We start from the raw sequence: 26,512 nt of genomic DNA on the forward strand, positions 1-26,512 counted from the left end.
CAGTCAGTCTTCATAGACAGACAGCTGGGTACTGGAGACTCTGCTCTCTGGCGGGTGGGGGGCGGTGCTGTTGAAAAATGTAAAAGTAGATTTGAAATGTTCGTGGAGGTACTGCAGGGGGTCCGCCAATTTTCATCAAAATAAATGTGGAAATTTTAGAAATGCATTTTAGACAAAAATAATAATATTGAGACTCACAGTCTAGGTTTCCAGGTTCATTACTGAAGTCTGTAAAATCATCTTTAGACCGGTCAGTCTTCATAGACAGACAGCTGGGAACTGGAGACTCTGCTCTCTGCCTGTGGTGCTGACCTCTGCAAACACAAATGTTTGATACATATCATCATTAGCTCTAGTAATTATAATAATTAATTGATTGGATTTATATAGCGCCTTTCTAGACACTCAAAGCGCTTCACATATCAGGGGAGGGAGGGGGAGGGAACTCAGCTCATCCACCACCGATGTGTAGCACCCACCTGGGTGATGCACGGCAGCCAGTTTGCGTCAGAATGCTCACCACACATCAGCTATCACAGTGGAGAGTTGAGGACTGAATGTGCCAATTAAGTAAGGAGGGATGATTAGGTGACCATGATTGAAGGAAGGCCTGTTTGGGAATTTGGCCAGGGCACCGGGGTCACACCCCCCAGGGCACCGGGGTTCCACCCCCCAGGGCACCGGGGTTACACCCCTCAGGGCACCGGGGTTCCACCCCCCAGGGCACCGGGGTTCCACCCCTCAGGGCACCGGGGTTCCACCCCTACTCATGTGAAGAGTGCCGATGGGATCTTTAATGACCACAGACAGTCAGGACCTCGGTTTAACGTCTCATCTGAAGGACGGTGCTCACTCATAGGACAGAGTCCCTGTCTCTGCCCTGGGGCATTGGGGAGATTATTCATCAGATCAGAGTATTCATCAGACCAGAGGGGAAGAGCACCTCCTACTGGTCCTCCAACACCACATCCAGCACCAGTCTCCCATCCAAGGAGTATCCTAGGCCAGACCTGCTTAGCTTACCAAGGAAGCCAGTAATGTAATGCAGGAGCCACTGGTGCTGAATGTGTGTAAAGACACACAACTTCTTGCAACGTTGCACATTGTCAGTTTTTCTGACATCTGGAGTTTTTGATAACATGGTCTGTTGATAAGTGTCCAGGATGCCAGGTTTTGCATCAGTGGTAACCACGGCAACAGATGAGGAAAGATGGCCCCTCCCATTCAGGTCTCTGCAAACTCTACAAACTCATGTAGTCCCACTGAGCACGCTCAGTCAACGTCGGGGCTGAATAGGCTTTAGAACTGAATGCCCTTCTGGTATAAATAAAGTCATCTGAATCTGAAACAAGCTGCTCTCACCTGTTAGGTAGTAGGACCTAACACCATTTCTACATCACAGGTTAAACTCAATGGTGTTTCATTGTAGTAGACAGAATTTTGCTTTTTCGATTCAATTCGTTTTTTTTATTGAATGATTTTTCCAAGTCCTGCAACAGCATTTCAAAATAGTTTACGCTATCCACTTCCTCGTGATAAAATCTGTGTTTATGGAATGAGATTTTGTAAAATCAGACTGGAATTCGTATGAGATTATGTTTTTTAAAACCTTTAATATGTTCCAAAATCATTCATTCAAAGTACTTTGGATACAAATAGGAACACATCTATAGTTTGGCTTATTATTATGTTCTACTTTGAGCACATGCATAATTTGGCATGTTCTCATGTTCTCAAGCTATTATGAAGTTTAGAGTGTAACAGTCATCTTACTTTGTGTCTGAGGGTCCATGTTCTCATGTTCTCAGGATATTATGAAGTTTAGAGTGTAACAGTCATCTTACTTTGTGTCTGAGGGTCCATGTTCTCATGTTCTCAGGCTATTATGAAGTTTAGAGTGTAACAGTCATCTTACTTTGTGTCTGAGGGTCCATGTTCTCATGTTCTCAGGCTATTATGAAGTTTAGAGTGTAACAGTCATCTTACTTTGTGTCTGAGGGTCCATGTTCTCATGTTCTCAGGCTATTATGAAGTTTAGAGTGTAACAGTCATCTTACTTTGTGTCTGAGGGTCCATGTTCTCATGTTCTCAGGCTATTATGAAGTTTAGAGTGTAACAGTCATCTTACTTTGTGTCTGAGGGTCCATGTTCTCATGTTCTCAGGATATTATGAAGTTTAGAGTGTAACAGTCATCTTACTTTGTGTCTGAGGGTCCATGTTCTCATGTTCTCAGGCTATTATGAAGTTTAGAGTGTAACAGTCATCTTACTTTGTGTCTGAGGGTCCATGTTCTCATGTTCTCAGGATATTATGAAGTTTAGAGTGTAACAGTCATCTTACTTTGTGTCTGAGGGTCCATGTTCTCATGTTCTCAGGATATTATGAAGTTTAGAGTGTAACAGTCATCTTACTTTGTGTCTGAGGGTCCATGTTCTCATGTTCTCAGGCTATTATGAAGTTTAGAGTGTAACAGTCATCTTACTTTGTGTCTGAGGGTCCATGTTCTCATGTTCTCAGGCTATTATGAAGTTTAGAGTGTAACAGTCACCTTACTTTGTGTCTGAGGGTCCATGTTCTCATGTTCTCAGACTATTATGAAGTTTAGAGTGTAACAGTCATCTTACTTTGTGTCTGAGGGTCCATGTTCTCATGTTCTCAGGCTATTATGAAGTTTAGAGTGTAACAGTCATCTTACTTTGTGTCTGAGGGTCCATGTTCTCATGTTCTCAGACTATTATGAAGTTTAGAGTGTAACAGCCATCTTACTTTGTGTCTGAGGGTCCATGTTCTCATGTTCTCAGGCTATTATGAAGTTTAGAGTGTAACAGTCGTCTTACTTTGTGTCTGAGGGTCCATGTTCTCATGTTCTCAGGCTATTATGAAGTTTAGAGTGTAACAGTCATCTTACTTTGTGTCTGAGGCTCCATGTTCTCATGTTCTCAGACTATTATGAAGTTTAGAATGTAACAGTCATCTTACTTTGTGTCTGAGGGTCCATGTTCTCATGTTCTCAGACTATTATGAAGTTTAGAGTGTAACAGTCATCTTACTTTGTGTCTGAGGGTCCATGTTCTCATGTTCTCAGGCTATTATGAAGTTTAGAGTGTAACAGTCATCTTACTTTGTGTCTGAGGGTCCATGTTCTCATGTTCTCAGGCTATTATGAAGTTTAGAGTGTAACAGTCATCTTACTTTGTGTCTGAGGGTCCATGTTCTCATGTTCTCAGGCTATTATGAAGTTTAGAGTGTAACAGTCATCTTACTTTGTGTCTGAGGGTCCATGTTCTCATGTTCTCAGGCTATTATGAAGTTTAGAGTGTAACAGTCATCTTACTTTGTGTCTGAGGGTCCATGTTCTCATGTTCTCAGGTTATTATGAAGTTTAGAGTGTAACAGTCATCTTACTTTGTGTCTGAGGGTCCATGTTCTCATGTTCTCAGACTATTATGAAGTTTAGAGTGTAACAGTCGTCTTGTGTCTGAGGGTCCATGTTCTCATGTTCTCAGGCTATTATGAAGTTTAGAGTGTAACAGTCATATTACTTTGTGTCTGAGGGTCCATGTTCTCATGTTCTCAGACTATTATGAAGTTTAGAATGTAACAGTCATCTTACTTTGTGTCTGAGGGTCCATGTTCTCAGGCTATTATGAAGTTAAGACGAGTGTAACAGTCATCTTACTTTGTGTCTGAGGGTCCATGTTCTCATGTTCTCAGGCTATTATGAAGTTTAGAGTGTAACAGTCATCTTACTTTGTGTCTGAGGGTCCATGTTCTCATGTTCTCAGACTATTATGAAGTTTAGAGTGTAACAGTCATCTTACTTTGTGTCTGAGGGTCCATGTTCTCATGTTCTCAGACTATTATGAAGTTTAGAATGTAACAGTCATCTTACTTTGTGTCTGAGGGTCCATGTTCTCAGGCTATTATGAAGTTAAGACGAGTGTAACAGTCATCTTACTTTGTGTCTGAGGGTCCATGTTCTCATGTTCTCAGGCTATTATGAAGTTTAGAGTGTAACAGTCATCTTACTTTGTGTCTGAGGGTCCATGTTCTCATGTTCTCAGACTATTATGAAGTTTAGAGTGTAACAGTCATCTTACTTTGTGTCTGAGGGTCCATGTTCTCATGTTCTCAGACTATTATGAAGTTTAGAGTGTAACCGTCATCTTACTTTGTGTCTGAGGGTCCATGTTGATGACTGAAGAGTAGAACCAACTCCTGCACAGACAGAGAGCTGTCAGGAGGCTCTGCTCCAACTTCTTCCTCCACACGAACACTCATCTTCTGAGAGGAGAAAAACACGCACGCACACACACACACACACACACACACACACACACACACACACACACACACACACACACACACACACACACACACACACACACACACACACACACACACACACACACACACACACACACAGCTCATGAGTAGGGCTGAACAATTTTGTGAAAACATCTAATTGTGATCTTTACCACGTGCACAGTGCATGGTCAAGAGACGGCTCTTTAGGGTGAGTCAGTCAGTCAGTCAGTCAGTCAGTCAGTCAGTCAGTCAGTCAGTCAGTCAGTCATAATGTTCACGGAAAGGAAGTGCTGCACGATTAATTGAATCGCAATCGCAATCGCGATGTCAGCACGTGCGATTACATAACCACAAAAGGGTGCGATTATATATAAAAGCAGTGCCGCGCTCGGGAATCATATGGTGATCTAGATCACCATATGATTCCTGAGCGCGGCACTGCTGTTGCTCACCGCTCCCCCAGGGGATGGGTGGAATGCGGAGAACAAATTTCACACATTGTGTGGGACTTTACCTTTACCTTTACACACACAGACTTTATTTTATTTGATATATAATCGCACCCTTTTGCGGTTATGTAATCGCACGTGCTGACATCGCGATTGCGATTGCGATTCAATTAATCGTGCAGTACTAGTGTGTGTGTGTGTGTGTGTGTGTGTGTGTGTGTGTGTGTGTGTGTCTAGGTGCGCTCGTTGTAATTCACACAGTGTCGATTGAAACACACCACCCCATTGGGAAACGAGAGGGAATCTCACCATTAAGTGACCCTGAAATAAACGTTCTTTCCGTGAAATCTTGCAGTCATATCTGTACGGATGGCGCAGCTGCAATGACGGGGAAAATCAAAGGACTGCTTGGGCGTGTGATGACGGTAAACCCCGAAATAAAATGGATGCACTGCATTATCCACCGGGAAGCTCTAGCAAGCAAGAGGATGAGCCCCGAGTTAAGTGCTGTTATGGATGATGCAGTGAAGGTGATTCATTTCATTCAGTCCAGGCCAATGAACCACAGGCTGTTTCAAACTCTCTGTCAAGACAGCGGGGCAGACCACGACCAGCTCCTGCTTCACACAGACGTCCGCTGGCTGTCTCGTGGAAAGACGCTACTGAGGCTGTATGAGCTCCGAGCGGAGGTGTCTGTTTTCCTCACAGAGCACCTGCATCCCCTTGTGGCGTTATTTGAGGATGACGAGTGGGTTGCCCGTCTGGCATATCTTGCTGATGTGTTCACCAAGCTGAATGACCTCAACCTATCACTTCAAGGCAAGGACTCACATATCCTTAACATGTATGACAAAGTGAATGGATTCATAAATAAGGTGAAGTTATGGGAGAGGAAATGTGAGGGTGGAGATGTCAGCCGTTTCCCACTGCTTGATGCCCATCTTACCACCACTGATGTTCACAAGCGTCCTGTGGTGAAAATGGTGAAAGCACATCTGTCCAAACTCAACACTGATTTCAACCAGTACTTTGATGACATTGAAGCAAAGTCATAAAAAGTGGACTGGGTGAGGAACCCTCTCACTGTGAGTGAAAGCAGCAGCAGCCTCCCTGCAAGATTGCAGGAAGATCTGGTGGACATGTCCTCTGATCGTGGGCTGAAGATGGCACATGCTGAAAAGTCATTGACAGAGTTTTGGTGTGATGTTGAAAGGGAATATCCTGAGCGGGGGAAATGTGCACTGAATGAACTTTTTGCATTTTGGATCTACTTATATGTGTGAGGTGACCTTCTCAGCTCTGACCCACATCAAAAACAAGCAGAGGAACAGACTGAATGTGGAGAACAGTCTGGTAACAGCTGTTGCCACACTGCCCCCAGAACTATCAAAGCTTATGAAAGACAAACAAGCTCAGGTGTCTCATTAAAGCTGCCAAATGACTGAATCATAAGAGTTTTGTCATTCAAATTATTTGAGTTTAATATTCAGTTGTCTTCATTCTTGGCAGTGTTTTGCTGTGAGGTTGAAAGGGAATATCCTGATCTGGGAAATGTGCACTGGACTTTTGCCTTTTGGATCTAATATGTGTGCTATTTCTGTGTGCTATTTTGGTGTGATGTGCACTGATTTGAACTTTTGCTTTTTGGATCTACTTATCTTATGTGTGATATTTTGCCTGGTAACAGCTGCCCCCAGAACTGTCAAAGCTTATGAAAGACAAACTAGCTCAGGTGTCTTTTTAAAGGTGCCAAGTGACTAAATAAAAATACCGTAGTTGAAACTGTTACTGTGTGAGTCTGAATATATCTATCTCTATATAGGCTATATATAATATTTTGTTCATTCTCAATAAGTGTATAGGTATTAGGGGTGCCGCAAAATAATCGATTAATCGATTAGTCGTCGACACACTCACTAGTCGGAGTGAAAATTACTAATCGACAATTATTTTACTATTTTATTTTTATTTTTTGCGTCTTTCACCGTCAGTCATCCATGCGCTAGTAGAATTCCCAGGGTCACTGAAGGCAACTGCCCCTCCGCCCCCCTCCCCGCACACGGAGGACAGGAGTTGATAAGTACACAAAGGAGGAGCAACAATGGCCACGCGACAGAAAACTAGCAAAGTTTGGCAATACTTTGATGAAGAAAGAGACAACAAGGTTGTGTGTCGGCTATGTTCTCTCAAGCTTGCATATAACCACTCTACCACTGCAATGAGGACCCACCTTCAGAACAAGCATCTCGACGTAAACTTGCGTGGAGGAGATGATGCGGATAGTAGCAGGCAGACCAGTATCACAGCTTTTACTGCAGAACCCCGCAGACGATGTGACCCTCGCCGGTCCGAAACGATCACACAACTCCTCGCTGAGATGACTGCCCGCGATATGCTACCACTGTGCTTTGTCGAGGGCGAAGGCTTTCGCAAGTTGATGAACTTTGTCGAGCCCGCATACACCGTGCCGGGGCGCACCTTGATAACATCCAGAGTGGAGGTGAGCCATGGCAAAATGACTGAGTACATTAAACAGCAGTTAGAGGAGGCACAGTGTGTGGCAATAACGTCAGACATCTGGACGTCCATTGCAACAGAAGCATACGTGACAATAACCTGTCATTTCATCAACGAACGTGGACAGCTCTGTAGCTGTGTTCTACAAACCCGCCCCATGGAGGACAGGCATAGCGGTGAAAATCTGGCAGCACACCTGCGAGAAGCAGTCAGTGACTGGAAACTGGAAGAGAAAGTCGTTGCCTGTGTGCACGATAATGCAAATAAATACATGTAATAATTGCATGTTGAATGTTTTGACATAGATTAAATTATGGTCAATTTAGATGGCGTCCTGATTATTATTATTATCAATTTTTTTTTTTATTAATTTAAATTAAAAAAAAAAAAAAAAAAAAAATATTTTTTTTTTTTTTTTTTTTTGGCTTATCGACTAATCGTCTTCAGAATTTAAGGGTAATCGACAGGAAAACTAATCGATAAAGGCATCCCTAATAGCTATTTGTATTAAAGGGGAGTCATTCAAAATGATTTTAATTTAATATTGTTTTAATTTAATAATCAGTTGTGTTGGATAGTAAAAGTTGAATGAGATTAATGGAACAAATTTGGGAGAATCATCAACACGCTGTCAGGGGGTACACTTGGCATGGCAAAACAGCTCAAGGGGTACACGGCACAAAAAAGGTTGGGAACCACTGATCTAACCCCCCAATTCCAACCCTTTGATTGCTGAGTGCCAAGCAGGGAGGCAAATGGGTCCCATTTTTATAGTCTTTGGTATGACTCGACCGGGGATCGAACTCACGACCTCCCAGTCTCAGGGCGGACACTCAGACCACAAGGCCACTGAGATGGTGTGTGTGTGCGCCTCGTCTACGTTACACGCGACGCAGCAAATAAACAAACAAACTCTGCCATCACAGTCACACTGGACATCAACACTAGCGGGAGACTTCTCCCACCTCCAAATATACAGCAACACACACACAAGCTTCATTCATTATTTCTTTTTTTATCAACACTTGTCTTGAATGACTTCATTTTCAAGCAGATCCTCGTCTGTCTGTAGTGTCGGGTGAATACTGTCAGGTGCCTAAATGTGCAGAACATGTGCAACAGCGCCCCTCTGTGGTCACACACGGTGGTTACAGATTTCAGTGAAACACTGCTGGCTTATGAGAAATCAGCCCGGTGAACCCGCCCTCAGAGACGAGAGGCGGATGACTCAAACGCAACACAGCAGTCTGCTCTGTAGGCAAGTCGACGCATGTCATCTTAGTTAGTAGCGCCCTCTGTAGGCCTAATATGAAGCAGATTAGTTTACCACCCATTGAGCTATATTAAATATATATATGTCGATGTTCCCACCTCGCCCTGAAGTCCTGATCTGTCTGCAGAAAGTCAACAAGCCGTTTCTCTCTTTATGAGGAGTCATGTGACTGAAAGATGCTCATCTCGCAGAGTCTCAGACACACAGATGGAATAAAACTGGGTTAATTTAACGGTTTAATAAACTGCGTCATGTCGGTCTTCTGTGAAGTACAGGGCCCGCCCACATCAACTTCCCTGTTTGTTTTACTGACGCCATTATCTCACTGTTACATCTTTTCTATGAGCGTTACTTTGAGAGAGAGGAAAAGAGGCAGGTGAACGCAGTAAAACACCTGCGATCAGTAACAAACTGACTCAGACACTTTTACAATCAACAGATGTGAACTCAGACAGTGGAAAAAGGTGACAGATATCAGCCAGGGCAGAGACACTAAACCACTCAGAAACCATTCACTTACTTAGCAGCACAAGTTCGAGAAGGTGACTGACACCTAAAGGTGACTAGTTTCATCCCTGAATAAAATAATAATAGGAATAATAATGTAGTATTAACACTCACCCTGCGTCTTCTCTCTGCTCTCTCAAAATGGTGTCGGTGTGACTCTGAGTTGAACTGCGACACACTTGACTTCCACTGTCAACAGTTACTTTGCTCCGCCTCAGCCTGTATAGAGAAGTGTCGTGGCAGCAGGGCAGGATGATGATGAGCAAAACGTCGCTCCGAGTGTTTCCGGCTCTGGGCGGAAAAAACACTGCAGCACACAGGCCACCGGAAGACGGGGGCGGGTCTTCTTCTGTCTTCCTGCCTCAGTAACTGCCAGGCTCTCTCTCTCCCCCTATGCTCTCCCCTCTGAGAGAGCCTGGTGACGCGGCAGGGCTGGGAAAGTAACTGATTACATGTATTGTAGATTGTATTGATTGTGGATTTATTGATCAAATTCGCTGTGCACTGTAAATATTGACTCTTTTATTGTCTACTGTATGTTTGATATCTTAAGGTGCAAAATAAATAACACCTAAAAACACTTGGCTCTTACAAATGACCAGTGAGTGCAGCCAAGAAATAAATGACTGGGTTTCTAAGAAAATGATGCTCTGTAATCCAAAGATGTAAACACGATTATTATATTATTATATATTATATTATTATTGAGAAACAGATAAGACAAGATTAGCAAAGCTGTTCTTTTTTGTTGTTGTTGTTGTTGTTGTTGTTGTTGTTGTTGTTGTTTTTTTGGGGGGGGGGGGTCCTGAGGAGCTCCAGTAGTCAAATGCAGGAGGAAATTTGTTCAAAACTAATCAAAAAGTAAAATAATCAGTTACATTACTTTTATATTGTGATACTTGGATTACTGATTACAATTTTTGACAGGTAACTATTAATTGTATCCGATTACATTTTAAAAATAAACTTCCCAACCCTGGTTACCAATCACAAGTTCCAGAGGCAGCTGATAGACAGGGATTCTTTAAACACACACCCCCTTTTCCGAAGCGTTTCCAAAGACGAGCTCCCAGATGGTTCTGTGAACAAACCATCTGCCATATATATATATAATATTATATATATAATATATGTATATATATATATATAATATATATATACGTCCTATAACTTAATTTCCAATCATACTCCCTGAACTCATCCGTGTATGTATCAAGTTGAGCCACTGGTTGCTTTTGTAACAGATTTGAATATTTATTGAAGGAAAAGATAAAATAGAGAACACATGTACAATACTTCAGCTACAGAGAAACAAGCCGTGTAGCTGAACAAAGACATGCGCACATTTCCAACTTTGTCCAAATGAAATAGAAACATGTGAGAGGAGAATGAAAGGGAAATAGTGTCTGAAGTGCTGCTGTGCAAAGTGCCACAAATCAATCCTCTTTATTGACATAGATTTGACTCTACTGTAACTATACTACAGACTTTACTGTACAAACCACCTGCAAGCAGCAGCTGAAAGATACTTAACTCAGACGTGGATCTAGGATTTCAAACAGCCCCCCCATCAGAAGAAAGTGCCTGGCACTTTGTACTGGAGCGCCCTCTAGCGGCTTTCTGCCTCAGTACATGGCTCTCATGAACAGGGCAAAGCAAGAAGATATAATCATATCTGAAACTTGTATCAGGTCCCAGGGTCCTTACACATTTTCAATCAAAGAAAATCACATACTTTTTCCTCTGAAGATGTTGTCTGGTGTTCAATATGATTAACGCAGACCTAGATCTAGATCTGGTCTGATGAAGAAATATCAGAATATGTGAGATGATCGGCAGGGTTCCTACATGCTTTCTTTCACATATGGCCGATGTTCTTGACTAGATGTGATGTTGGTGCAGCTATTTGATATAATGCATGCTGACAGTGGCTGGCTCATAAGAGCATCCCTCTATCTAAACATTATTCTTCACATCAACACAAGCTGTGTATTCAAAGTGGGTCTAGACCAAGATCAAAGCTAGAATTGTGTGTATCAGACCTGAACTACAACATTTTCCATACTTTTCACAGACTTTTTTTTCAAATCCCCAAACTATTCACTTTCCAGACCTGCGTAGGAACCCTGCGTTACGGAAGCATGGATGCAAGTCGACAGATGGTAATCATATACATATAGAGAGGAATCATATCTAGTCCCTTTGTGCAGCATGGGTTGCTAGTCGTCCATTGGGGGGGGCAGCAAATCAGTGACTGTGCAGAGGAGAGGCAGCGCCCCCTAGCTGCTGTCAGCCTGGAGCATCTTCTCGATCTCTTGGTCCCACTGCTCGTCTCTGTCTGTGGCCTCGCTCACCACCTCGTACTCTTGGAGCTCCTGCTGCAGCTCCTTCTCCCAGTCTGCTGGCTCCTCTGGGGGAGGGAGGAGGGAGGAGGAGGGAGGAGGGAGGAGGAGGGGGGAGGGAGGAGGGAGGGGGGAGGAGGGGGGAGGGGACACACCACAGAGGTGGTAAGATGGCTTTAGTTAGCCAAATTAGCATGCCAAATGACATCATGACTGACACAACACTGATAAGATTGATTGATTAAAAATGTGATATCAAATCAGGCTTGTATATCTTTGATATGATGGATATCATAATAGCCATTGAAAAAACTATGAGGCTATGCAGTAACAAGCTGCTCCAGTGTTTAGCCCACACCCAGACGCAGCCAACTAGCTGCTTATTCTTTATACACTATATTTATATTTCTGATACCAAGGCACACGGGAATAAAAGACAGGGAAGACTCAATTGCATTACAACATCAACAAGAGATCTAAATCTAAAAGAGATTTGCTCACAGGTTCAGCAGCGTCAAGTCAGCCAGAATAAAACAGAAACGTCCGGTTATAACCGTCAAAATAATGCCATTTAAATCAAAGTACTGTCGCAATGTTTTGTGTGTGATCCGAAATCCCCCAAGTACCAAAGAGGAAATAAAGAAAACATTTGCAGAGAAACCTGTTGTAAATAAACATACAATGTTGTGCCTCCGAAAAGCCAATTTTAACCCATAGTGAGTTGACTGGTCTGTACACCCAGCAGCAGCATTATGTAGCCTATTGGTTTTAATAAATTAGCGCTTTTATTTTGAAGGTAATATCGCCTCGCTTCCGGTATCGAAGCTCTTGTTTTCAACTTGCTTTCACTGTCCAAAAAGGGGGCGTGGCAATCACAAAAAGGAGCCTAACTTCTAAACGGATTCACGTAACCATAGATATATATATAAAGGCTAGATGGCTTAAGGCGGAGTCACCAGCGTGAGTGACCTGCACAGACAAAAATACTCATAACTCGCTGAAATCTTGACGGATTTACAAACGGTTTGGTTTATTACAAGCATATTCCGTTCCCGAGATACGGCAAAAAAAAAAAAAAAAAAAAAAAAAAACACTATTTTTTTGATGGGCTCCAAATTACACCAAAATTAAACCGAAGCATCTATGCCATGAGAGGGATTCAGGCACAAAGTTTCATGCAGTTTCATCCATTTTCCTAGGAGTTATGATAATCTGATGTTGCCATACTAACCCAACAACAGATGCTCATAACTCTTAGGAAAATGGATGAAACTGCATGAAACTAGGTGCGTGAATTCATCTCATGATGATGATGCTTCGGTTTAAGTTTGGTGTAATTTGGAGCCAAAAATAATAATAAAATGTTAGCGTTTTTTTAACCCATAGATATATTTAAAGCTGAGCTCCCTGTAGCAAGATGGCCGCAATGCGACGACGTCGCTCTCCATTGGCCGGCAGCGCGGGTAAGCTATCTAGCCTTTATATATATATCTATGCACGTAACACCACGACACTTAGAAAGGCTGGCAGAGGTATGATGCACTCTACCGAGTGCCGTAGTAGTAGTAGTAGTAGTAGTTATTGTTGTAGTTATTATTATTAATATACATTTAATTACATTTTTGGCCTCAATGCTCTTTCCCAGGCTTTTCCACCCTACCAAATATGAAATTCGGTGGGAAACAAGAGTGCTTCTGATTTTTGGATTTTTTTTTTGAATGAAAAATCTGCAACATCGGCACAAAATATCGTCTTTATCAGCAGCTTGAATGCCGATAGATTGACAGTGTTCTTTTAAAGCCATCTTCTGTTGAGAGAGTGGTTCCCCGGTTCATAACTTACTTCTTCAGCTTACATGTTGTAACATGAAAAGAAAATAATCAGAAATACCAACACAACAAAACGATATGTCTCATTTCCAGCTTAAGAAATGTAACAGACACACAGTTCCCTAAAGGATGAAACAAAAGTGTAAGAAAGCCGACCTTCAGGAGAGGGGCTGTCCTTCTTATCCAGCACCAGCTGCTCCATCTCTTTCTTCAGGTCGTCCTGGTTGATGTTGGCGGAGTCGAACGCGTCGCTCACAAACTCCGACACCCCGGGACTCGAACACATGTCCTCCTCTTCCTCCTGGGCCGGCTGGGACTGAAAACAGAGAGCTTCTTCCTCAGCCACTTGTATACATACTGAGCATACACAACCACCACATCCACAGTAGGCTATAGCACTCTTACCTTCTGCATGTCACTGATGGAAACAGGTGGGGTTTTTGGTCTGACATTTTCTGCAAAGAAATTATATACATTTTTTAATTTAGTGGCTAGGATATGAATGATATGTGTGTATATATATACCGTATGTGTATATATGTGTGTATATATATATATATATATATATATATATATATATATATATATGTACATTAAGGTGACATATATATTAAGGTGACATCCTCAGGGGACACTGGCCCCTCTGTCCCCCTCCTCCCTCTAACCCAGAGGTTCTCAAATGTTTTTCAGCCAAGGACCCCTTACAAGATAGAAAATATACCGGGGACCCCCTCATTCTGATTTGTGATTTTGGGCTAAGCTTAATTGTTTCCACGGTAACGTGCTTGACTTTTAATTTGATAGGTTTGTTATTAGAATGTAATCCATGAACCATTTTAGATTTAAAGCATAAACTATTTTCGTTGAACTATGAAGATTTTGCAAAAAAAAAAATATATATATTTTTTTTTTATTACATTACATTTACATTACGCATTTAGCAGACGCTTTTGTTTTGTCCAAAGCGACTTACAATATCACAATTTGTCAACAGTCCAGAAAACCACTATGCAACACAATCAATGACAGCCAAGATATTTTGATAGACTAGCACCATGTAGGAAGTAGTTTGAGAAGGAATAAGTAACATGTAGCATTTTCTTTTTAACACGTTGACTGCCACTGACGTATTAATACGTAAAAAAAAATCCAGCGGTTCACTGCCATTGACGTATTAACACATTGAATGCCAGCCATGTTTTCATTCCTGTAGGTAAGTTGTGCCAGGGGTGTTTTTGACGATTCTGGCTCATTTTAGAACAGCCGAGGATTCTTTTCTGTTAAGAATTCATGAACACCAATCATCTAAAAATAACTAATAGAATGTGTGCTTTCTCTGTCTAAAAGAGTTAGTTTGCAGAGTTAGTAGTTATGTAGATATTAGCCGTTGAGTACAGCATGGTTTCAGCGTCTGGAAATTTATTCAGAGATAAATGGCTTTTTGTGAAACAGTCACTTTAACCATTCATTTTTGGCATCAGTAAGACCGTCAGACATTCTAAACAATAGTTTTGAACAGTAATTTCCTCCATAACAACAGGAAACACCCCTCTCATTCAAACTCCTCCCTCCGTGTGTCTTCTCCTCCTTCCTCCTAACAGCGGGCGTGTGTGTGTGTGTGTGTGTGTGTGTGTGTGTCTCCAAACTCCTCCCTCCGTAGGTGTGGCTTTGCAGTGTTTTGTCACAGGCGAGTTTCTGTTGCCTCACAGATCCTAAAAAAAGAGAAGGGAATCGCAGGAGCGGGGAAGAGGAGAGGAGAGGAGAGGCGAGGGGGGGGGGGGGGTTAGACACGGGAGAGAAATTCCTTCGCGATCCCCTTCTTCCAATCTTGAGGCAGCCTACTCCGCTCTGCTGCTGCTCCTCTGGGCTGCTGCTGCTGGCGGCTCTCGGGCAGTCTGGCTTACTGTAAAAACGGGCTCGTTCGTTTCTTGAGGTGTCGGCTGAGAGCTTTGAAGAAGCTTTTGCGATTCTGGTCTTATTTATGCGCAAAGGTACTCGAGTGTGTGTGTGTGTGTGCGCGCGCGTGTGTGTGTGTGTGTGTGTGTGGGGGGGAGGGGATCTCTGTCCGTTCTGTGTGTGTGTCTCGGGGCTCCTGACTGTAAAATCGCCAAGCCTGCTTTTGGTGTACCGTGGCTGTGGCTTCTCTCTGTATCTGTCGCCACTTAGTGGTCGGTAAAATAGATTACACACATGCTCTTGCTCCTATAATTATCTCGAAGATGTAAAAGGGGTTGATTGATGTACCACCGTCAAAAAAAAAAATTCTTTATGTAAGACGAGTTAGTCCGTCCTTGGCACTCAAGCGCTGGATTATGTAAGACGAGTTAGGTCGTCTATGGCACTTAATGTGTTAATACGTCAAAAAAATTTTTTTTTTTTTTTTGACGGTGCTACTTGGATCAATGCCCCCCGCGTCTCCTATGGAGATATTGGAAGTATTGAATGTGTATAATCTATTTTACCGACCAGCTAGGTGGCGACGGTCCTCTCCCGACAGAGAGAAAGTCAACCAAAAGCAGCCGCCTCCCGCGGCTGCTTCCTCCATTCTCAAGGAAATGGCTTGGCGATTTTACAGTCAGAAACGAACGAGCCTCATTCTCATACTGTAGGCGGGGACGCTTTCGCGCTGCTGCGGTGGGGGGTTCCAGAAATGGACTGGGTGGGCAGCATAAAGCCTAGAGTCGCACGGGGCTTCATCGGGGCTCTCAAACCCAAGAGACGAGTGAGACCTATCCACACTCGCTGCCAGGGAGGGAGGCTGCTCAAACTCGCTGCCAGGGAGGGAGGCTGCTCAAACTCGCAGCAGCAGCAGCAGCAGCAGAGCACTCGCTTGTGACAAACGCAGGCTGAAAGCCACTAGACACGCCCACGGAGGGAGGAGTTGAAGGAGAGGGCGTTCGGAACTATATTGGCTGAGTTTCCCAACAAAGAAGCTTCTTAAGAGTTAAGAAGCTTCTTAAGGAGTTAAGAAGCTTCTTAAGGAGTTAAGAAGGCTCCAAAGAAGTGTTTCCCAAACGCCTTCTTAACAGTCGAGAAAAATAAAAAAAATAGAAGGCTCTTAAGAAGCATCTTAACTGGAGCGGCTCACTTGATGGCACTCTGAGCCCAGCAGTGGGCCACGACTCAGTGTGAGAAACACTGTTAACACCTAATCATGGTCATGTTAAACTTTATTAAACATTATTTATTTCAGACATGGACTGCAGTTCAAATAGCTTTATATACACAGCATACAACAAAACAGAGAAACACTACAGAATTTAAGCGACCTTGGGTTCTGTGAAAGGTGCTATATAAATCCACAACATTATAAAAGTAATCCATTCTGATTAGAGGAATATAGCCTACGGTAAAACATTTAAAACACAAGTAACCATACATACAGGGGAGATTTTCAAGTGTTCCCTAATTTTAAACACTAAAGGGTACATGAAAGAAAGGAAAAAGGGAAAAACACAAGAGGAACAGTGGACACAAGTATCTCCTTTTGCCTGACGCGGCTGGATCTGCCAGTGTTTTGTCATTAAGAAGGTGTTAAGAAGGCTCCAGACCCTTCTTACAAAACCTTCTTAACGAAAGATCATCTTAGCGCTAAGAAGCTTTTGGGAAACGCAGCCTTCTTAACGGAGGATAATTGGAAGATAATTTTAGGCTAAGAAGCAATCGGGAAACGCGTTGGCTTCGTTGGCTTCTTACGGGAGCCTTAAGAAGGGTCAAAGAAGCTTCTTAGCGCTAAGAAGCTTTTGGGAAACGCATGCCTTCGTAAAGAAGCAATTGGGAAACGCGTTTGCTTCTTAAGGGGGCCTTAAGAAGGGTTGAATTAGCTTCTTAGCGCAAAGAAGCTTTTGGGAAACCCAGCCATTGTTTGGATGTCTGATCTCTCACTGATGCCAAAAATAAATGGTTAAAGTGACTGTTCTGCCTGTTTGATTGAATTTCACAAAACTGCGATTATCTCAGCTTTCACTCTCAGACGCTAAAACCATGCTGTACTCAACGGCTAATATCTACATAACTACTAACTCTACAAACTAACTCTTTTAGACAGAGAAAGCACACATTCTATTAGTACTTTTGTGAACTTTGTGTTGACAAACTCCAAGCAGAAAAGAATCCTCGGCTCTTGTAAAATGAGCCAGAATCCTCAAAAAAACGGCTTGGCAAAAGCTACCTACAGCAAAAAAAAAAACGGCTGGCAGTCAATGTGTTAATTTGAAAAAAAAAAAAAAAAAAAAAATTTTTTTACTTGAAAAGTTTTTGCGGACCCCCTGGCAAAGTGCCACGGACCCCTGGGGGTCCGCGGACCCCCATTTGAGAACCACTGCTCTAACCTGTTAAGGTGACGTCCTCAGGGGAGACACTGGCCCCCCTGTCCCCCTCCTCCCTCTGCTGCTGCTGGGCTGCCAGCGCCGTCAGCTGGGCCGATTGCTTGATCAGAGACACCCGGTAGAAGTAGTTCCTCCAGAACGCCTCCTCCTTCACACTACAAACAAACACAAACACAGGGGAGTCATCATAATGGACCGGACCAGGGTTACATTGACATAGAAACCAAAATAATTGAGCTCTAAATAAGAGTCAGATATCGTCCAATCACTGTCGTCCACATCTGATACGATGGTTATAATGATTTTTATTGAACACATATTAATTGTAGAATTGATCAATACTACATTACGTCTATGGGGTTTTGAAAGGTGCCATACTGTAAAAATAAAGCTTTAGGGTACTTACGTCCTAAACTGAGTGAGGTATTTTGATAAAATTCTGGACTAATATGCATAAATGTTGAATTATTACTGTTGTTTTTATTATCATTCTTCATTATTGTAATATGAATGCTATTATTATACTTTAAGTTTTAGTATTTTTTCCCATGGTCTAAAATATGCTTAAAGGAACACTCTGCCCATTTTCAACCAGCTTTGTATCATTAGAACATCAGTAGTATATCAGAAAACTGTAAACGGTTTTGAAGTCTGTCATTTAGTTTGACAGTTATTGAGTGTTAAAGTGTGGACCAGTGACATCACTGGTCCACACTAACTCAAATTAATAACTCATTAACTCAAATCAACTCTCAATAACTGTCAAACTAGATTAATGATGAATAGTTTGACAGTTATTGAGAGTTGATTTGAGTTAATGAGTTATTCATTTGAGTTAGTGTGGACCAGTGATGTCACTGGTCCACACTTTAACACTCAATAACTGTCAAATTAAATGACAGACTTCAAAACCGTTTACAGTTTTCTGATATACTACTGATGTTCTAATGATACAAAGCTGGTTGAAAATGGGCAGAGTGTTCCTTTAACAGACTTAAAATATGCGGAACATACTTGCACTTGGAATTTTAGTGCTTTAGTCATGGCATCATATTACATGGAAGCTATTGAAAGAAATCATGAATTTTCCATAAAAATTCATGATTGAGAATCACTCAAATCAAATATAATGAGGTGTGTCTTATTTGTCCAGTCTAGTAATAATCTGGTATTGATTTAGAGGCAGTCGGTCACATTGCATGGGAGCTATTGGAAAAGAAATCATGAATTTTCCATTCAAATGTTTATAAAAAAAAAAGATTACCCATAACAATTAATTTCATTACACACAACAAAATCAATGACTTTTCCAAAACGTTCAATGATTTTACAAATGTCATGACTTTTCCAGGCCTGGAAAACAAAATATTGAAATTCCATGACTTTTCCAGTTTTCCAGGTATTGCATGACTGTGGGAACTCTGCGACATTAATTAGACCACACACGCGCGCGCGCACACACACACACACACACACACACACACACACACACACACTGACTGTTTGGGGACCAGGTCAAAGCGCATGCGGTTGAGCAGCTGGTCTTCTTGTAGCATGACGGTGGCCAGAGGGTACATCTCCTCCATGACGAAGCAGAAGTGCACGCCGGCCGGGGGGTCGCGCAGGAAGTTCCTCTTGTCCTACAGGAAGACACATCACCAGCGCCTTGCTTTTTACTAGGGATGCACCATATATCAGGAATATAAATCAATCAATCAATCAATCAATAAATCAATCAATCAATAAATATAAATACCGTAAATTCCGGACTATAAGCCGCACCTTTTTTCCCGTTTTTTGGCCTTTTTTGGCCCCTGCGGCTTATATAACGGTGCGGCTTATCTATGGATTTTTTCAAAAAAAAAAAAAAAAAAGCTCTCTTTTTTAGCACTCTTTCTAACTATAAATCCTATATAACTATAATAAGTTTTAATTTCCTCTCTTGCCCTCTTTTCACCACACTGTATGACACTGTGTGCACTGTAAAAAACAACACAGGTGGTGTTGTGTTATGTTGTTTTGTTGAAATGTTAATAAATGGGAGCTTCCTCAAACAGCCATCTCTTTCCCGACAATCCCCTCTGTGCATGAACCCTTACATATGGTAATTAAACATTAAAACACAATAAAAAAAAAAAAAAAAAAAAAAAAAAAAAAAAACATTAAAACACCCGCGGCTTATAGTCCGGTGCGGCTTATATAAGAAAAAAATTGTCAACTTTGCAGGTGCGGCTTATACACCGGTGCGGCTTATAGTCCGGAATTTACGGTATATTTAAGCAATATAGCATGAGAGCAAGTGTGTTGTGATGAATATATCACACTGATAAGCTGTTATCCCACGAGGCCGCAGGCCGAGTGGGATAACAGCTTATCAGTGTGATATATTTCACAACACACGCTGCTCGAGTGCTATATTGCTTTTATAAAACGGTTTCCAAGTATAATAATATAATAATAATAATACTATAAGTCCGACTGGCATGGTTTTTCTTTAAGAGTCAGTTGAAACACTACTGTAAGGCGGGACCTCTAGCAAGAAGATAGACGTGCGGGTGATTTGATTGGATCGTTCTGGAGACTGAAGTCGACATTGGCCAATCCTGGCGCTTGCTGAGAGCAAAGCCCGACCAGGGGCCGGTTGCACCAATGGCGGCGATTGAGCCAGAAAGACAGTCTGAATGAAATTGAATGTAACGTTCCCAATTCTATGTATTAACTTCTAAAAAACTAACGGCAACATTTTGGAAGGCTAAGCCACACAACTAGTTAGTTATAATCTAACGTCGTGCTTTCAAAGACAGCGAACTGGCGGTGTTACGACGAACACGGCTCAGTTGACCGCAGTTACGACGATGACGGTCAAAAAGGTCTCCGCGGAGATCTCTGTTACATGCAGTTAAGACCAGCCCCAGAGCCGTATGCCGACACCAAGTAACGTACTTTTAGTAAGAGAGTTGCGCCATCATGCGTCCATAATGACTCATTGTACAAAGACTTGAATGACTAGTGACCCTCCATACAGCAGATCAGGAGAAAGCTGTTTGGCTCGAGCGCAGCGCTGCCATTTAGTAAGAGAGTTGCCATGGTAACCAATAACCCATGGCCATGGGTTATTGAACTCGGTTACTGGAATTATACAATGGCTGTGAACCAATCAGATTGCTTGATTTGAGGTACCCATTTTATAAATAAATATATATATATAAATATTAATAATAATAATATCGGTATCGGCATCAGTCAAGAGAGTTGGAAAATATCGGACATGAATCATTTGAAATAAAATTTGACTTTAAATGATCTGATTATAAGCTAATGTGATTGACAAGATTCCACCTATAAAAGCTCCAGCAGGACCGTGTGCAGCAGCTAAAGTCTAATGTGTTTTAGACACAAGGTGGCGCTTCATGGACCAGATGTTTTTTAACTGCAGACTGATAGGATCAGGTGTGAAACAGACCACAGAGAGCGATTATCGGCCAATCAGAGATGAGCTTTCAACAAAGCCGTGTTATAACTGACATGAGAGAACACATGCTGACATCGTGTAGGATCTGTACGTGACTCACGGCAGACAGAGCCAGGATCTGCTGCTGGATGGTCTCTTCCTCGTTGTAGCCGACCCAGGGTGGCACCGCTGCATCTGGGCACAAACGCCAGCACAGGCAGCTTCACTCATCACACATTAGGGCAGGGGGTTCCCAACCTTTTTTGGCTTGTGACCCCACTTTGATGTCACAAAAATCTAGGGGTCCCAGACATTCAAATTCCGGTACAACATCGGTAATATTATCAGTGACATCGTCAATCTCTTTGTCACTGATGATATGTAAAGGTAAAAAAATAAAATAAAATAAAACACTCAAAATGTTTTGAAAGGGGTCCCTTGACCTCTCACCTCAAGATATATCTGAATGAAAATGGGTTTAATGGGTACCCATGAGTCTCCCCTATACAGAAAAGGTAGCATTATTTACAGCCTAAATAGTTTTAATAGATTGTTGAGTATTTTTGTGTTGTTGCTTATCACAGTTTGTCTCAACAAATGTGTTGTGCACACAAATACTTCTGATGAGTAAGGGGGAGAAAATGTTGGCAATCTGGCTTTTGGGTATTTTGCCGATGTGAAATAGGCGAATTGCTGTGCATCCCACCTGATCTCTTGGCCTTATTTTCCTGGACAAACTTCTGCTGTTCCTTTTGGAAGTCTCCGAGGAAAGTCTGGAAGCAGACAAATGCACAGGTCAGCACACAGACAGACACATACTCAAAGAAGGAAGGGACCTATATTGTATCAACGAGGTAAAAATTGAATCAATAAATAGACCCGAGGTTTTCAAAGTGGGAGGCGGGCCTCCCCAGGGAGTCTCCAGACAGTTTCAGGGGAGGCTCAGTGAATGGAAGTGGAAAAGAATATCTCAAAAGGAGATCACATAGAACCTAAACCTAAACCTAGAATAGTGTAAATTTGTGTGATTTGGTTAAAGAAATAGTTAAGATAATCAGTAGTTTTGGGAATTTTACAGTTTTCCCCACTTTCCCAGAGTCAGAAACAAATAATTCCTTCAGGCAGACCTTATGACAGGTATTTTTATGTATTGGTGTCGTCTGAAGTATGTCAAACAGGCCACAGCAATATCAGGCTATCTTGGCTCAATTAATTGTCGAGTGTCTGTAGGGGGGGTGGCTTTGTCTGAGGGGAGGCCCACAGTCTCAGACTTTGGAAACCACTACAATAGACTACATTTATCAAGGTACATCATCAGCGTGTCCCATTTGCCTCATGAAGAATATTATGTGAATATGAGGACAATACAGATTGTTGATGATGTCGCCGTGCAAGAAGCAGAGAGCAGCGTGCCTTGTCTATGATGCCGTCGATGTTTCCGTCCTCCACGCTCTTCTTGATGGTCTGAGCGGTCCCTGCCACAGACTCTGATATCTTCTTGGTGGCATTGGTGGCAAAACTGAAGATGTAGTCTTCAAAGAGAGGAGGGAGAGGACGGGATTAGGGCTTCATGAGACTTGACTTGATGCATGAAGAGAAAACGTGAGACTTGACTTTTTGTTCTGGTGACTTGATACTCGACTCTGACTTGTACAGTACTTGGATGAAAAGGTTTCTTGTGTGTAGCAGACCTGTCATCAAAACATTGCTACAGCAACACAGGAGGAGCACACAGAACAGAATGCAGTTTATTTCAATGGACCTATGGTTGTGTAACGTAGCTCAGTAGCACTACTAACACTGTCATGGTTGTTGGTTTGATTCCCACTGGGGCCACCCATGCTCACAAGAGTCACAACATACTGTAAGCACTTATACCTTATTTGCTTCCACCAAATTACATTATCTTCATGTACAGTATAAGGTTACACCAGGACAGCAAGGCTGACTAACTGATGACGAGTTCCACATCTAAAAGAGAGATGATTAAGAAGCACGTAGGGTAGTCTTACCGCCCAGTCCTCTCCCCGGCTGCTCCGAGTTTTCCTGGCGGGCTGCTGGCTCGTCTTCCTGGGCTGCTTGCTGTTTGTTTACCTCGTTCTGTGCCTGGACCACCTTCTCTTCTCGCTCCTCGGCTAAGTTGTCCGTGTCATCACGCTTCTTTGGGTACGCCGGGTTCTCCAAGCCCAGCCACGACCCAAAACCTTTCAACATTTCAACCTAGCTGCTGTCAGCCTGGAGCATCTTCTCGATCTCTTGGTCCCACTGCTCGTCTCTGTCTGTGGCCTCGCTCACCACCTCGTACTCCTGGAGCTCCTGCTGCAGCTCCTTCTCCCAGTCTGCCGGCTCCTCTGGGGGAGGGAGGAGGGAGGAGGAGGGAGGAGGGAGGAGGGAGGAGGGAGGAGGGGACACACCACAGAGGTGGTAAGATGGCTTTAGTTAGCCAAATTAACATGCCAAATGACATCATGACTGACTCAACACTGATATATTGACTATGATTAAAAATCTGATATCAAATCAGGCTTGTATATCTTTGATATGATGGATATCATTCGGTTTGTTTGATGACATATTTATTGCTCTACACTGGTTGTCTATGGGAAGCACTTAACCTGAATTTATTCTGATGACTGTAATTATGATCTCCGCCAATGGGCGGACATATATTATTATGCAAATGCTTTATTAAACATGCTGAGGAGTGACACATCACCACATTATGCTCCATATTTATCAAGCATCTCAGAGTAGGAGTAGCGATCTAGGATCAGTTATGTCCCTTAGCTCATAACCAATGAGATGAGCATATTGATCTAGGATCAGTTATGTCCCTTAGCTCATAACCAATGAGATGAGCATATTGATCTAGGATCAGTTATGTCCCTTAGCTCATAACCAATGAGATGAGCATATTGATCTAGGATCAGTTATGTCCCTTAGCTCATAACCAATGAGATGAGCATATTGATCTAGGATCAGTTATGTCCCTTAGCTCATAACCAATGAGATGAGCATATTGATCTAGGATCAGTTATGTCCCTTAGCTCATAACCAATGAGATGAGCATATTGATCTAGGATCAGTTATGTCCCTTAGCTCATAACCAATGAGATGAGCATATTGATCAGGTAGACGTGATCCTGTTGAGGAAGAAAAACCAGGTCAGCTACCTATAGAGAGCCAAAGTGAACGTCACTTCCTGCTTCAGCGCTGTACCAGAGAAGTGAGTCACTTTGCCTCTCTATACACGTTGCCAGCCACTGCTCATCATCCTCATTCCTCATCACGGGCCTGGGCCCTGCACGCCGCGCACGTGTTCTGACCCGTCTGTCCTCAGCCAGCTCTGCCGCGCGCTTTCCGCTTCACAGCTGTGCCCACAGTGTTCTAAGCAGACCAGATGGCATCCAGCAGATGATAGAACGCTCATCCCTAAGAGACTTGAGACTTGACTTAGACTTGTGACCAAAAGACTTGAGACTTGACTTGGACTTGCAAAAAATAACTTGTGAGCATCTCTGTTTTGTTGTCATCACGTGTGTGTGGTGTGTATATGTGTGTGTGTGTGTGTGTGTGTGTGTGTGCATGTGTGTGTGTGTGTGTGTGTGTGTGTGTAGAGTCATGGCATACATACCTGATCTTTCTTTACTCTTTGCAGACAGTCTCCCAGTTGGATTTTCTCCTCTTCTAGCACCGTAACGTTATTCAACTCACTACCTCAGCTTCTATGAGCTGAGCGGTAGATCTTAGATCAGGCCCCCCAAAAAAACAAGCCGACTCGACCCGAGCCCGTTCTGTCTGGGCCCGTCCCGTCCCATTGACTGCAAGTATGGGCACGAGCCCAACCCCAACCTGAAATTGTCTTAGTAAGTTGGCTGCTTCTCTCAACTATAACCCTGATGTCTGTTCAGTCTTATGAATACATAAAGGTTTGAAGGTTACAATGTTATAACATTCTGATCTTACACCAAATATGACCCCAATTATATCAATATCTGACCACGAGCGCGGCCGGGGCCCGAGGTATAGAAGGGATGTTCAGACCCGGCACATGGACCCGGTCGGGCCGGACTCGGGTTCTGGCAGATTCTCTCACCTCTAATGAGTGGACTAGCTTCCCTGCACCATACCGGCCCCCGTATCCAAGGTTCATCCTATTTCCTGGAACAGCAAACAACGTTTTCATTGGATGAGAAGCTGACTGGATGTGTGGTGGGTTGAGCTGTACCCTGTTAGTGCTGCCACGCCCCCCTCATCATCTCCCACCCAGAACAGGTGAGGCTCCTCCCCCTCTTGCTAGTTGACAGCCTCTTTAAAAGGGAGCCGTGCATGGCTGTTAGTTAGGCTTGCCTCGCTCTTTCCCGACACCGCTGTGATGGTTGAGACAGAGTCATGCCAGAATAAGGAGCAGAGCCAGCTGGAGGGAGCATTAGCTCCTTCATACCACAGTACAGCACTATTTGGTTGGTAGCTCGTAGGCTCCAGCAACGAGGAGCATGATGACGGGGGTTTCCCGGTGGCTTTCTGCAGGGCCCAGTTTGGCCTAGTACTGCTGTGTTGGAAGTTCTTCTCCGTGCCCTTGTACAGCACCACCTGGTTCGGTCGGTCTCTGTAGCTCGTAGGCTCCAAGGAATGAGGGAGCCTGACGTTTGGGTGGCCTTCCTCATGGCCTAGCTCTGCTGCATTTCATAGGAGGAGCTCTGTTGCCACTGCTGTTTTTGTCCTATAGTTTTTTGTCCTTTCTGTCTTTCATTTTGTTGATGTGGCTATTTTGTTTATTTCATTTTGTAAAGCGACTTGAGTGTTTCTAGAGGGCTCTAGCATTTGAAAGATTCCTTATTGCCAGTTACAGTAGGCTACGCCGGGTGAGCATATTTCCGCAGGTGGTTGGTCACTGGGTGGAGGCCTATACCTGGGTTTCTATTAGGGATGGTCCGATCCGATACTCAGTATCGGTATCGGAGCCGATCCGGCCAAAATCACTGGATCGGATATCTGAGGGGGAAAAGAGGTAGAATCCGATCCGATCCATTAGCCTAAACTATCATGTAAAATGCCGCCCGTCACGGGGAAGAGAGATACGAACGCGTCAACGCGAGCAGCACAGCAGCAGCATGACAGAGTGCACTTTAATATGATGGAGTAGGCTATTTAGGTGTTGGAAACGGGTTGTTTCCAACGCTTAAATAGCCTAAACGGGTTGTTTGTTTGATTGGCTGAATCAAACAAACAACCAGACAGCAATAGCGAGAGGGAGAGGAGAGAGATCCACTCCAACAAGCTAAGGTGAGAAACAAAAACACAACACACAACACATCACAATATCACCATCAATATGTTACCATTCACATCAAGAGGTGAAGTCACATCTACGCACTTTCTGGCAGATGAACGCTCGGCAAAGTCAATCCTAATGAACACTCACACCAATAAGTTGCCTCAGCAGTGATCATAAAGTGCCGATGTGTCAGTCCTTCATTATAATGAATCCCAAAAGTCGCATCTTC

General features: G+C 43.0%; 3 protein-coding genes across 3 annotated transcripts in view; 1 reads left to right on the forward strand and 2 right to left on the reverse strand.

Moving 5' to 3' along the window:
- The window catches only part of LOC310791526 (synapse-associated protein 1-like), a gene marked incomplete at both ends in the record, with an annotated part of 582,682 nt that overhangs the window by 284,104 nt on the left and 272,066 nt on the right, over positions 1-26,512 (forward strand). The gene's annotated exons all lie outside the window — the stretch shown is intronic.
- Positions 11,335-23,219, reverse strand: LOC310791005 (synapse-associated protein 1-like; the record flags this gene model as incomplete). Its single annotated transcript, XM_083652721.1, has 9 exons — positions 11,335-11,465; positions 13,383-13,536; positions 13,632-13,681; positions 17,558-17,709; positions 19,055-19,194; positions 21,127-21,200; positions 21,712-21,778; positions 22,419-22,537; positions 23,018-23,219. The coding sequence occupies 9 exons, from the start codon at positions 23,217-23,219 to the stop codon at positions 11,335-11,337; spliced, it is 1,089 nt and encodes a 362-aa protein (XP_083508847.1).
- LOC310791009 (synapse-associated protein 1-like) overlaps positions 23,226-26,512 on the reverse strand; it is a gene marked incomplete at both ends in the record, with an annotated part of 92,326 nt that continues 89,039 nt past the window's right edge. The window contains one exon of the mRNA XM_083652725.1: positions 23,226-23,356. Coding sequence (XP_083508851.1) covers positions 23,226-23,356 — 131 coding nt within the window. The remainder of the gene's footprint in view (positions 23,357-26,512) is intronic.

The sequence above is a fragment of the Poromitra crassiceps genome, assembly GCF_964638095.1.
Source record: "Poromitra crassiceps genome assembly, chromosome: 16".
Taxonomy (NCBI): domain Eukaryota; kingdom Metazoa; phylum Chordata; class Actinopteri; order Beryciformes; family Melamphaidae; genus Poromitra; species Poromitra crassiceps.